Genomic DNA, 14,456 nt, shown 5'->3' on the forward strand with positions numbered 1-14,456 from the left:
CCAGGACTTTATCGTTGTTGTTTTTAGGCCTTTTTTGTTTTATGCTTGAGTTCATTGTCTTGTTGGAAAAAAAAATCTCCAAAGTTGCAAACAGCAACTAATTTTTCTTCAGGATTCCATGAATTTTGCAATTATTCTACCCTCTACACAAAGCTTTTAGGCCATTCTGCACAGATTATGCTACCACCAACATGTTTAACAAAGGGAATGATGGGTTTGCTATCATGTGCAGTGTTTGCCTTATACCATACACTGAGTTTAGTCTGATGGCCAAAAACCTAAATTTTGGTCTATTCAGACCATAGACCTTTCTTCCAACTGACTCCAGAGTCTCCCATATGCAAACTTTAGAGATGTCATGCATTTTGCTGTTTACCAGTCTCCCATAAAGCTGTGACAGATGAAACACCCAAACAACAGCTGTCATATGCCTGGTCTCCCCAATCTCGGGCACTGCAGCTTGTAACTTTTTCAGAGTTCACATACATTTGTTGGTGGCCTCCCTCACTGGTCTTCTTTTTATATGATCAGTCAGTTTTTGTGCACGGCCTGCTCTAAGCAGATTTATACCTGTGCCATACTCTTTCCATTTCTTAATCACTGGATTCCAAGGGATATTCCGCGACGTGGATATTTTCTTGTCTCCATCCCAAAACGTCGACATTTCAATCACCTTTTCACATAGTTACTTGGGCTGTTCTTCACAGTACCAGTTAATACGACATGTTTTCTCTCCAGCACACACAGATAACAGAACTTAGAAAATGCGTTCTCTGACTACATTTACTGTTGTTAAAATCAGGATGGAGCTCCTTACTGCACGAGGGGCTACATTTTAGTGCACCCCCTTGAATTTCATAATTGAAGTTTTTTTCACAGCATTTTAAGATGCATTAACTGGTGCCCTGTCTGGGGTGGCTTCCGGCCTTGCACCCAGTAATGCTAAGATGGGATCTGGTCTCCTGCAACCCTGAATTAGATTAATCACTCATGGGTATTATGCATGTTTGCTGAATGCATGTTTTTGACTCTACTAGAATATGGTCTTTATGGCTTTTAAGTCTAAAAGAAACAATCATAAACAAAATCTGACCACCCACAATATTCTTAATGTATTGGAATTTACCACAATAAATTTTAAATGAACACCCACTAACAGAGTGTCTGTCTCTTCAACGTATATACTGTATTACAAGCACTTAAGGCACAAAAGCACTGTGCACGAAGAACAAACTTTATTAACACTTTTCAACAGGAACCTATAGTGCCACTGTTATGTATCTACATTTTCTGGCTGTTTTTGTTAAACTTGATTTTATTTTAATGATTTTTTATGATCAATCAAACAATACATGTATATTGTGCAGATATTTAAAAATGGTATTTCAAAATTAACTTAACCAGTACATCGGGTGGAAGCATTGAATTGCCTGATGGCAGTGAGCAAAAAATATCCCCAAAGTTGCTTTTTAGTACATCGTTGTGGAATGAGCCTCTGGTTAAATGTGCTCCAAATGAGCACCTCTTGGAGGAGATGTAGGGGATTTTTCATGATGGTATCCAATTATGCCATCATCCTGTTTTCTACAATAGCTTCTAGAATGTCCAGGAGTTCACCCGGTGATGGAGCAGATAAATAAGCCTACACTTCATGAAAAATTACTTTTAATTAACTTATAAATATCCGGTAGACCATTCACTAAAGGAACTTTGCACTGAATTAGTCTGTTGTGAATTATGTGCCATTCGACCATCCAAACATCAGTATAAGGCATTTAAAATATTTAATGCTTAGTAAGACCAAATACATTCTTTGTATTGACAAGTTTTTTTTACAATCATGTAATTAGCTCTTAAAATAGCTCACTGCAGATAGAGGAATAACCAGTTTGTAGAAACAGGGATAATATGCAAATACTGCATGGACAATATCTAGGCAGAGAATCCATGACATGACAGCATTACCTATTGTAAGACCATTCAACTACCTGTAAACAGGTAATGCCACCTGGACAAATGGAGTGTAGTGGCCTGTTGTTGCTGCCAAAAATGTTGGAGCTCAGTGAAAATGAAAGGGAAAGAGAGAGATAGACAGAGAGCTTTGCTGGTGTCACCAGGAAGCACTTTGCTTGTAGTGTATAGAAGCTGCCCCTGCATGAAGGAGTGTAGGAGCTCTTATATTGCTCCTGGCATGAAAAAGGAGCTTCTTTGTAATCTGCATGTCATGGGTGTGTGGCTGGCACCAGGCTGTTACTACTGTGCAATTATCAGGACTAGGAAGGGTCCTTGAGTGTGTAAACCACTCCATGACAAAACACTTGGCATAGCTGGCAGGATTTGGACTGTGGACGAGTGGAGTGTACTAGCCCATCCATGCTAGCAGAAAATGGTGGGGGCTGAGTGAGAGAAAGAGGGAGAGAGAGAGCTTTGCTGATGTCACCAAGAAGCACTCTGCTTGTAGTGTTTCGAAGATGTCCCTGAGTGCAGGAGTGCAGGGGTTCTTCTACTTCTCATGAGAAAGAAATGAGCCTCCGTGGGCCTTTGTAATTTGAATGTCACAGGTTCGCAGATGGCCACTGGCAGTTACCACAGTACAAATGTCTGGACGGGGACAGATTGTGCTGTGCGTTACCCACATCGCAACAAAACACCTGCTGAAAATCCTACAGTGTGCAATAAACTATGAGGTCAAACTTAAATATAACTCACATGAAGGAATTTTACAACTTAAAAGATGAATTTCACTTGATTGCTGAGTCTGTCCGTTTTATTTTGACAATACTGGTTTGGTCACTCATTTCCTCACTCTTGTCAACACAAAGTACATCTGAATCATTTCTCCAAGCTACCTGTTACTCCTCTACACTTCCTTGCTAACCTAAACTGTTGTTCCTTTAGTCTCTTCTTGTTTAAAAAACCCTTCATGTTCGCACACAGCTTGAAAGTCGTTTGATACGTGATACATGAGCATAGAAGAAGAATGTGACGATTAGCCAAAGTTATTGTTAGTTAGTATTGGGCTGACAGGAGCAACCCCAAAATACATTTTGAAAAGGAAAAAAAAATGTATATATATATATACTATAAATAAAAATACTTTAGACATAACCCTGCGGTGGGCTGGCGCCCTGCCCAGGGTTTGTTTCCTGCCTTGTGCCCTATGTTGGTTGGGATTGGCTCCAGCAGACCCCTATGACCCTGTAGTTAAGATTTAGTGGGTTGGATTTTGACTGACTGACTGACTGACTTTAGACATATAGAAGCAATTCACTAAAACATGCTTCTGCAACTAACATATATTCAGTTGAATTTTTGAAATGTATAAAATTGTAAATGTGTTTTAGGTTTATCAGCATGTTTAAATTAGCCTGAGTAGATTAAATGTGAGTGTGGGTGCCCTGTAATGGCTGCCACTCCTCATACTCTGAATGTTACTGGTGCTGCTGGGACAGGGAATATCATCCCAATGGCCTTGCAGTCGGATTATGGGGGTTCAGCAGATGGTTGGAGGCACGAATACCTCATTAACATCAAGCTTTGTGATCTTATGGAACAATGAGCTCTCCACTAATAAAATAAATGATAGCAGCATTTCATTTTCAGAAACACAAATGCACATGTGAAGGAAGGTGCGCAGAATTTGTACAGCATGGAAATCTAGAATTTAGGGATTGCATAATTAATGGAGTGAGTGAAAATTCAGCCAGGAGTCATTTGTAAAACTATGACAGGTACAGTAATAGTCAATACCAGTAACGGCGTACTGCACGATAACAAACAAGTGAATACACTTGACTTGAGCATCCATAGTTTTCATCCTCTTTCTCTGTATGTTTATCATTCGTTTGCTCAGAGCTTGATGCGCTTGCTGCTTCCTAAGAAGCTGTTCTTTTCTCCACCCTAGCGGCCCGCTTCTTCTCTTCTTTCGTCAGCATCTTTTAGCGTTAAAATCTGTTAAGTCAGTGTTTGTGTTGCAATTACTTTGCCCATTTAACTTAATTTTTCACTTAAGCTGGCATTTAAGTTTTCAATCTGCCTCAAGAATGATTTAAGATATGAAGAGATAGGGGAAGTGAAGGTGAAGGTGGTAGGGAATGAGAATGGCGCCCGTACACATGCGCCGCAAGGCTGCCAGCTGCAGAGAATCGATTCTACAATAAAATAAAATAAAAATGAAAAGAGGAATAACCTTGGAGGTCAATCCTCACCACAAAAGCAGACAGCAGACGTCATATGTTTACCAAATTTCAGGTAAATAGTTTAAACAGTTTGTGAGCTACAGGTGATTTAATATCCTGGACAGACAAACGGAGAGCCACGGTAGAGTGGTATATAAGAAGATAAAGCAATGTTTGGATATGAATGGGTAGCCCCCACTGATTTTTAAGGAACAGTAATTAGTTTAACGGCTAGCATCTAGGGTAATGCAGATAATCCATCTGAAATGATTCTTCAACATAAAATCTTTTCAATATAGTGGTTAAATTAATTAACAACTTTTATTCTTACACAAATAATAAAAGAATTAACCAAACATACCAGTAAATCAAGGGCTTAGGCTCTCCATGAACCTTCACTCTAAAGAGTGCATCCTGTCCCTCTAGCACAGCTTGATCAGTCAGGCAAACCTTTAAAAAAGTAGAATTAAAATATTAATTTGGGTGGTTAATCTATCAAAACCATGTGCCTCTCGAAATTCAGCGCAGATTCACACAGATAATGTGTTTTATGTGTATCTCACCTCAAAAAATGGTGGTTCTTTGAAACGCACTTCAGAAATGTCTGGTAACTTCATTGCTTCAGGTCCTCGAAATGCTGGAAATCCAAACTCCACACCTTCCTCCAGTGGGCTTAAGTATTCATCATCAGAGGTGATGGGGCTGGCAATATCCAAAGGTACATTAAGGGTGGCCCTTGTATCTGGAGCGGGTTCTGTAGCAAAGCAGATAAAATAAACCTTGTTAATAATCCATCCATCCATTGTCCAACCCGCTGAATCCGAACACAGGGTCACGGGGGTCTGCTGGAGCCAATCCCAGCCAACACAGGGCACAAGGCAGGAACCAATCCTGGGCAGGGTGCCAACCCACCGCAGGACTTGTTAATAATCTGCAATCTAAAAACTCTTCCAAAGGTACCGTGAGGGGTACTTATACATACTACATAAGAAGTGGCATTGCTCAGGGCTGGGAAGATAAAGAGATGATGACCGGTGCACTGTAGAACAGATTTTTACTAAGAGTGTCCCAGAAATAATTACTCTGGGGGCACAGACATAGGAACATGGCAATGGGGGGACATTTAATACTTAAAATTAATTTACCAAATCCAATACAACTACAACAACAACATTTATTTATATAGCTTGTTTTCATACAAATATTGTAGCTCAAAGTACTCAGGCATAGAAAAAGGATGTTTGTTACCATGTTAGAACCCCTGCTTGTTATGTCTTAAAGTGGCCAGTCTCCATGCGATTTGCCAACCTTAAAGTGTATTGCTGGGGCTCAGGACAGCAAGAAAACCAGCCAATAGGAGTTATAGAGGGCAATATGACCCCAGAAGTGGTTGGTGAATTTACATTGGAAATGGTCCCAAATTGGAGCTTAATAGCCCCTGTTGGTCATTTCTCCACTGAGAAAACTCCATAGAGTTTAGTAGGTACTGAAGGGGAGAAAAAGGAGACACACTTGTGCAATATCTGGGCTGGGAGGTGGAAGAGTTACTTGATGTGATACATGGGAGCTTATCTTGTATACAGTAGATACTCTATGCCATCAGGCCGGGTGGTGGAGCTACAGAATTTGATGTTTCCTGTTTATGTAGGTATAATCTTTTACTCCTCATGTTTACCCTTCCTTTTTCTAGTAGCTTATAATCAACAGACTCCTTTTTTGTAGTTTGACCTGCTGGCTGTTATTCTGGACTCTGATGGCTGAGCAGTTCCCTCATACTTAAGTGCATCATACCTAAGTGTAAAGGTGATAGGTGACAACTAAATATTATAGGTTTAACATTTTTAATATAGGGGTGGCATGGTGCTGCCTCACAGTAAGGACACCAGGGTTCATGTCTTTGGTCCTGCCTACATGGATTTTACTTTCTCTCCCTGTGTCTGCATGGGTTTCCTCTCACTGCTCAAAGACATGCAAGTGAGGTGGATTGGCAATAGTAAATTGGCCCTAGTGTGTGGTTGAGTCATGTGTTTGTATGTGTGTTTGCCCTGCAATGGACTGGTGCCCTGTGCAGGGTTTGTTCCTGCCTTGCACCCTATGCTAGCTGGGATAGGCTCCAGTGCCCCCAGCAACCCTGTTCAGGACTAAGCAGGTTAGAAAATGAATAACTGACTGACATGACAATTTAATATTAAAGAGTACCTCTAGAATGCAGTGAGACAATATGAAAGTTTAATTTGATTTCACAGATGTAATATTCAGGATATTCTCTATAAAAACGACACAACTGCAATTTTTATGTAGCACTGTCATTGCACATCAGTCTTCATTTTAACCAACTTGGTTTAACTCAATTTATTGTCATTACACCTTACAGTACAATGAAGCATGGTACAGAAACATTAAAAATCATTATTATATTAGTTAGATTATTATTACTAACCACACAGGTAACAGAATAAATTTAAAAATATTTGACACCTCTTGCCCAACATGTACCTACGGCGCCTGTCCTTTGTATATTCATGTGTCTTGACCGGCGCTCCCTCTGTCAAGCCTACTTCTCAGACTCCGCCATTTCCAGGCACCTTGCTCACCTCCTGTCCATTTTTATACTTTCAATGTTTGAAGGCGACTCCCAGTGTGCCTCCTATGCCTCTACTCATCCGCATCTGTCTCACACTTGTGCTCCCTCTTTTGATTACGAAACTAAAGTCAAACTGACCAGTCACACTTAAGCCAAATTGGCCAATCACACAGACCTTAGTATTTTATTATACAGTAAATATTGCTACAGAATATTTCATTTTATATACAGTATTATTATATTATATACCATTTCATATGAAGGTTAGGTAGGTACCCTCACTAATCATGGCACCACTGAGTGATGAAGTGTTGCATGTTCTCTGTACTTTACACAAATGTGAATAATTACCCTATAAACCTCTAAATTCTATAAGCAAACTACTCATTCATCCATTATCCCAATTAATACCAGTTTATTATTTTTAGTGCCCCTAGCAAGAAGTGCCTCAAAGTGTTCTACAATGTGAACAGCAAGAGTCAATGCAGGACTAATCTTTTGTAATGTTTGCAACACTTTAAAAAGAGCAATTAAATTATATATATTTCAGACAATTACTTGAAACAACTGTCAAGCATGTGCATCTGAGGTTCACTCTCCAAGTATTTCTCAGGTATTTGATACTACTCCGGGTCAAGAAGGGGTACTGCTGATAACTGTCTTGCTCTTTTCTTCCTCCTCAGTTTCCTGAACTGACTCCACCACTTCTGAGCAAAAAATGGGCAACTGCCAGGAAGAAGACGTCACTTCTGCAATAGTCAATCACAATTAAGGAGCCCCACAAATTTCCTGAACCAGACTAAAGGTCCTGATTAACGGCTGCCACTCAATTTACGTGGCAACTGTTTTGTTTCCCTGTCATCGTGCATTTGTGACAGCCGGGCTGGCACCCCAACAATTCTTCTGTTAAAAGATTGTGTGTCCCTTACATGGCCAGGATGCCTGTCTCATGGAAAGACTCGGGGAGAGGACATGCACATGGCATTATCTCCCCAGAGCACTAAATGGCAGCCCCCCCCCAGGATTGTAGCAGTGCCTTGGATTCCCACAGGGCTTTATGGGAGTTGAAGGTCAGTACAGCCCTGATGGGTTCCAAGGGTGCCACCAGGGGGTGCTGCAGGGACTACAGAGTCCTACTTTGTTGGGCTTCTGCCTCACCTGGAAGTGCTTCCAAAGCATACTAACGGGCCACCGGAAGTACTCATAGGTGAAGAATAAAAGAAGCCACTGGCTGATCCAGGAGCCAAAGTCAGGAGGAAGGCGACAAAGTTTCAAGGAGGAGGAGTGGATGCGGACAGATAATGAGAAGACAAAGAAAGAAGAGAAGACAGAGTGCTGTGATTCCTGATATAGTGTTTATTCTTGTGCTTGTGTACTGAAGTTGCAGGCGGGAAATTCTTGGGAGAAGAGTTTCCCACTGAATAAAGCTCATGTTGTGCTTGTGGAACTTGTGTCTGCATCGGTCTGTGTCGGGGTTGGGGGGCTTGTGCACTCCCTGCAACTGCCATGCCATTCATTTTTTAATTATTTGCTGTACAATACAGTACGGATCTTGGGGTTGAAGAGGTTGGAGTCTGTAATGGCAGAATGCATTATAAGACAGAAGCAACTTTAGATGCAATGCCATTCTAGTGCAGGGCATGTTCACTCATTAGACCAATATTTAGTCACCATGTAATACACTGTGGGAGCCCACTTACTGTAGAATGTGAATACTCCTCACAGACAGTGCCCAAGCTAGGATTTGAACCCAGACTGCTATGCTATTTTCTCCTAAATGCAAGTTTTACAACAGTGGACCAGTAAAAATATGCATTTTGGTTACAGGTTTATAGTAGTGAATACTCTTGTTTTGTAGGACTACAAATCTGCTTACCACCTTTTCCCATTCTTGAGTATCATCATGAAAAAGCTGCATATGGGCAGTCTATGACGGATGAATTTTAGTTGATAAAGCTGTGAGCATACCCTTTTTCTCATTACCCGGTGATACTGTTCTGAACTCTATACAACATCCCAGTTGTTTTTAAGTTAGACCATGAACTAGCACGACAGGTTCCCAAACACATTTTCTGGGCCTTAATTGTACACTAGAGATCAACCGATTGACAGCCCCAGACAGCTGTAGCGGTGGGCTAAAATGTCTGGCTCCTGATAGTGAATCACAAGACAGCTGAGACAGCCACCAAAAGGCAGTCTTGTACCTTCTATTAGCAGCTTTCTGTCTGGAGGAAGAGAAAATGCCTTGTCACTTTAATATTTTACAGTTACAAATCAGACCGACACTTTCAGTAAGCTGCTGAAATGTAATGGAAAATTTGCTAAGTAAGCAAGTCAGAGTCCTGAAACAGAGGGAGTCACTCACTTGGGAAGTCCAAGGAGCTGAGCGGAGGCATCTGCTTAGCATAGCAGAAAGCAGTTAGATGTAAGAAATGCTATCAGAGACAGTCCAAACCAAAAAAATAATAATAATAAGTTCACTTCTGTAAACAGGGGAAGACTATCATCAATAACATTCCAGTTCAAGGCATATTTCACCATTAAGGAAGGAAACTGTGCACAGTTTATGGACAAGCAACCTGCCCGTTGTATCCCTTTCATTACAAGTGGCAGTTGCAGAGTGAGGTTGCCTTAGTTATGAACTCTGCAGCATACCTGAAAAAGACTTTCAGATGATTGCCACTCTCTGAAGACCTTAGGGACCATTTTTCTTACGTGTCAAATGATTCAGGCTGACTCAGTTACTAGAACACCTGTCCGCTATACTCCAGCTTTAAAGCCCCTCTAAAAAGCCTGTCAAGTTAGGTCTGGCTTCTCTAACTGTGAGCTGCCATTAGATTATGTGACCATGTGGCAACTGCTAAAGACAAGATGAGCTGGAATTGTGATCCTGAAACTGAACCTCTCCAGTGTAATTTCATCAAACTTCATGAAACCTATGTTTGTATGCTCATAGATTTATATCATTTATGGAGAAGCTGGGGCACAAGAAGAGCTTACCAGAAGGTGGATATAATTTACATTTTAGTAAATTCACTGATGGGTGGTAAAATGTTTTGTTACAATGAATCTTACACAACAGTATGCCAAGCTATTTTAATATTTAAATCTTACATCTAACAAGAAAAATTTAACATGCAAGTCTACTTAGAATTTAAATTTCATATTTTTACATTTTTTTCTCCTAGTCCATATACGAAACAGAAGTGTCTGTAATTCCATTTGAATACTCAAAACTAAAGGACTGCCAATTCCCTTCCAATAAGCATTAAAACTAATGATTGACCTTGATTACATTTCAATTAGTTAAAATTAGAATAATCAATATCTTTAGTTATATTGTGACTAGTTAAAATTACATTTTCGATATATTTAAATCACACTGCGATGGTACCATGTTCTGGGAGGTTTTCTGCCTTGCATGCAGAGCTGCCAGATTAAACTCTGGCCCCCTTTGACCCAATATTAGATTAGGCAGGTTTGAGAATGTAATAATGTATAAAACATTAAAGATATAGCATAACATTAAATACAGCTGCTTAATACAATTTAGGGTCACAAAGGCCTTGTTACAGCTGATTCATGATAAGATGCCAGCCCGTTGTGACATTAAAAATAGTTAAATTGTGGATATACAGTACAAAGTATATATCTTGAACTGAAAACTCCATCTTCATATTCATCAGCAGTTGAATTATCTTTTTCTGGTTTCACCCAGATTGTCTGGTTGTTTCCCCCAAATGTTTTTCCTTCACTTTCTGACTACCTGTGCATCCTTGAAGTTAAATCCATTCCATCCAAGACCACCTCCTACCATGTCTTCTTCAGCCTTCGTCTGGGCCTCTCATCCCCACGACCTCCATCTTAGAACACCTCTTCACTTACTCATCCTTTGCCTTATGGTCTACATCCCCAAAACACTTTAGTCTGTATCTCCTCAGCACAACACCCATCGCTTTTGTACCAAGTCTTTATTTTACTCAGCAATTGTCTTCTTATCCTGTGACACTCCACACATCCTCTTGATAACCCTCATCTTTGTTCTTTTCAGCTTTGCTTTTATGTTTCGCTTTCACTAACCATGTCTCATTTTCATAAACTGTTCCTTTCAATGCTTAAAGGCTTCTTTAGAAGTCAGAATGGCAGACAACTTCTGCATTTTCTTCCATATCCCTCTCATCCTTGCTATCACTGCTGGACCTGCACCTCCATCTATGCAAAACGTTCTTATTTTTTCTAAAATAGCTCCATTCCAGGTATTTAAATTTACACTTACTATATCGGCATTGAGCACCCCTCTCCCACTCTTTCTACAAAATAAAGATCACAGCTTTAAAGCTCCTCTAAAAAGCCAATGAAGTCAGACCTGGCTTCTCTAACTGTGAGTTGATGGCAGGTTATGTGAACATGTGGTAAATGCTAAGGACAAGATGAGCTGGAACTGTCTGAAACTGACACCACACTACATCAGCATTGGCACCCCCTGTCCCATTCTTTCTACAAAATAAAGGTTATACTTGATGCCTACAGACTACCCTTCACATCCCTGCAGTATATCTTTTATGCATGCTTTTCTGTGAACCATTAATAGCCATGTACCCATCTCTTCAACATCTTCCACCTGTTCACCTCTAACAATCTCCTTGGACTTGCCTGCATTTACTGTGAGGTGTTTTGTTTCCAAGCTAGCTTTCCATTTCAGTATATTTTCCTTTAATTCCTCTTCAAGTTTTGCCATCAATAATGAGCTCATTGACATATAATGGCTCCCATGACAATAATTGAAACACTTATCTGGCTAGTACCTCAATCACCATCACAAAAAGCAACAGACTCAGAAGAGCCCCACCTTCATCCCAAAGCATTCACTATCCCATCTGCTATCCTGACCACCATTGGTGCCTCCTCATATATTAACATAACCACAGACACCAATCATTCACCCACATTTTATTTCAATGCCCACCTTGCCATGTCTCATGGCACCATGTAAAATGCCTTCTCCAGATCTACAACACACATAATGGAGCTTTTGTCCCTTCACAAGATAACAAAAAACATGAGTAGAATCTCATGAAACCAAAATGAATCTGACTAACTTTCACTTGCTTCCTGATTTTTTTCTCAACCACCTCCATTACCTACTCCAGAACGTTCAATTGTCAATATGGCTCACACACCAATGAATCATCATTGATAGACAGATAGAAGTTCAGTAGATGTCAAATGGAAAAGGTCTCTCACTTTGCACATATCTGCAATCTGAATTTTTACTAGTCCAAATGTAGCTGTGTGACTTAACATTGCCAAACCCATTTACTCCAATTTGGTTAAATAGTCCATCACTAGAACACCACAGGACCCACTGATTCACAGAGATTCACACAGACTCACAATCTAGGATGGACAAAGAACCAAACCTAAAGTATATGTCCTCAGAGATGTGGGAGGAAATGAAAATGAAGTAAATGAAGAAAATCACACACAGACACACAGAGAACCTATAATCTCTAAACTGACTAACATGGGAGGACTGGAAGCAGCAACACTAACTACTGCACCATCCCAAAATGTACTGTTACCTCTAATTAGAATCATGACTAGTCAAAACATAGTTGTAGACATTTAAATTGATATAAGAAAACTACCTGCCGTAAAGTAATTCCTTTCCTAACAAGCAGTTTCAGCATCTTAAATGCACCTTTGGGCTCACAAACCACTGTAGGATGAATTATTTAAGGGTTTTTGGTCATCATGGTGACACACTGGTAGCACTTCTGCTGCATGCCTCCAAGGACTTGATCTTAATGAAGAGGCTAGTCACTACCTGTGTGGAGTTTGCACTTTCTCCAAGATTTTTAACGTTAACAGTGACTCTAAATTGGCACTGCATGGATGAGTATGGCTTTGAAGGTACACCCTGATCTACTGGCATCCCATTCAGGGTTGGTTTCATCCTTGCACCCAATGCGAATAGATTACTTGTAAAAGTAATATTATTATGATGTGTATAGAGTGCAGTGACAATCCTACTTGCATGTCTGCCTATAAGTCATTGTTTTCCGACACCATGATAAATAAGGATGTGTTAAAATACAGAACCATACTTTAATGTAATGTAATCAGCTCTCATTTAAACTTTTTTAAACATATTGCAGTCCATGAGGCTATGTATTGTTATCAAAATGAATATTCCCCCTTCATTTTTAGATCTTTTCCAGTGTGGCCCAACATATGTTAACAAATTCTTCTTAAAAATTGCATGCAGTTGTAAGTTTGAGATACCAATCCTCCTGATCTGTAAATGGTAAGATCAGGTTTAGAAAATAAGTGATTGGACAGATGAACATTAATAGTAAACCCAACACCTATTAGACTGCCATACGCTATTGATCCTTGGTACCAATTAATTAATTAAAACTCTGTTACTTTCCCTGCTTGAAAAAAGAACTATTAATGAGAAGACACTAAACCAAGCAAAGATGTTATATGGCTAGCTTAAAGGACTACATTTTATGAATAATACCAGAAAATGAAGGGCTTTTATTAAGGAGCATAACAACAGTCTTTCATCAGAATCAGACCAGAGATGAAAACACTAAACACATCACAAAAAAACTGATACCAAACCAGCAGTAGTAGTCAAAAGGCAGAGCAAAAGTTCTTAACATTAATCTGATGTCCTTTCTCATATATTATTTTTATAATTCTGGCACACATAACACCACTGAGGTACATATGAACAGAAATGGACATTGCTGCCCATGACAATATCCATAAAAAATAAAAATGAACAAATGGGTGGCCCCACTGAGAAAAGCAACAATTAAATGGTGCATGATAATATAACCAATATAAAAATATATAAATGTATCTCAAAACAAAAACATTTAGAAGGTTAAAAATGCTAAGCAATAACCAGGACACCCCCAAACACACTCATGATAGCTCATGTTTTTATCTCTTTCTCTGTTAAGACCCTGGAAGATCATGATGTTGACCTGTCAGCTTCTGAAAATATGGTAAATGTCTGAGAAATGTCAGGTGATGGATTGTAATGCATATTCATCAGTTCCCTTAACTGCTTAACTGCTAACAAGACGTGCAAAGCTGAATCTGCACGTGACTTTAGTGCACATTTGAGCAGCTTCACCCTCTAAATTGTCATTCAGCATGAACAGTAACTACGGGAAGCACTGAATGATTTCACTGAAAAATATGCAGCCTCTAAAAGAAGTTCCAGTGACAAGCAACTCACCACTAGGCTCTAAGAATTGTAAGACATCGGTACTAACTGCCATGCCATTCTGTTCACTTTCCCTTTTTTATTCATTTACTTCACAAAAACATATTCTGACCTTCCAGAGATTATCCTGACAGCAGATAGCACAAAGGTGAAAGATGCTCCAGATAGGACAAGAGTTTAACAGTGTAAATTTACTTTGAATGCATTAACATGAGAATATATACTGCAAAGGCTGCTAAACAAAGTTTTGTTGCAAAGGTCTTTATTTTTACTATTAAGGTACAACTTGAAGACGTCCAATTGTGAAACCTGAAGCAAGCATTGTTTGTCAAACAGATGACAGCCATTCTCTTTCGTTTCATGTCACACAGCAGTTGCTTCTGCTTTATATCAAATCACATTCCTTAGCAATATCCATAATGTTGATTAAAAATCAAAAGCAAAAAAA

At 39.6% G+C, this 14,456-nt stretch overlaps 1 protein-coding gene across 3 annotated transcripts in view; it reads right to left on the bottom strand.

The window, feature by feature from the left end:
• The window catches only part of spega (striated muscle enriched protein kinase a), a 418,725-nt gene that overhangs the window by 173,445 nt on the left and 230,824 nt on the right, over positions 1 to 14,456 (bottom strand). For all 3 annotated transcript variants that reach the window (XM_039756374.1, XM_039756377.1, XM_039756375.1), the window contains 2 exons: positions 4,742 to 4,932; positions 4,540 to 4,628 (listed from right to left, as the gene is read on the bottom strand). In XM_039756374.1, coding sequence (XP_039612308.1) covers positions 4,540 to 4,628; positions 4,742 to 4,932 — 280 coding nt within the window. The remainder of the gene's footprint in view (positions 1 to 4,539; positions 4,629 to 4,741; positions 4,933 to 14,456) is intronic.

The sequence above is a fragment of the Polypterus senegalus genome, chromosome 6 (assembly GCF_016835505.1).
Source record: "Polypterus senegalus isolate Bchr_013 chromosome 6, ASM1683550v1, whole genome shotgun sequence".
Lineage (NCBI taxonomy): Eukaryota > Metazoa > Chordata > Cladistia > Polypteriformes > Polypteridae > Polypterus > Polypterus senegalus.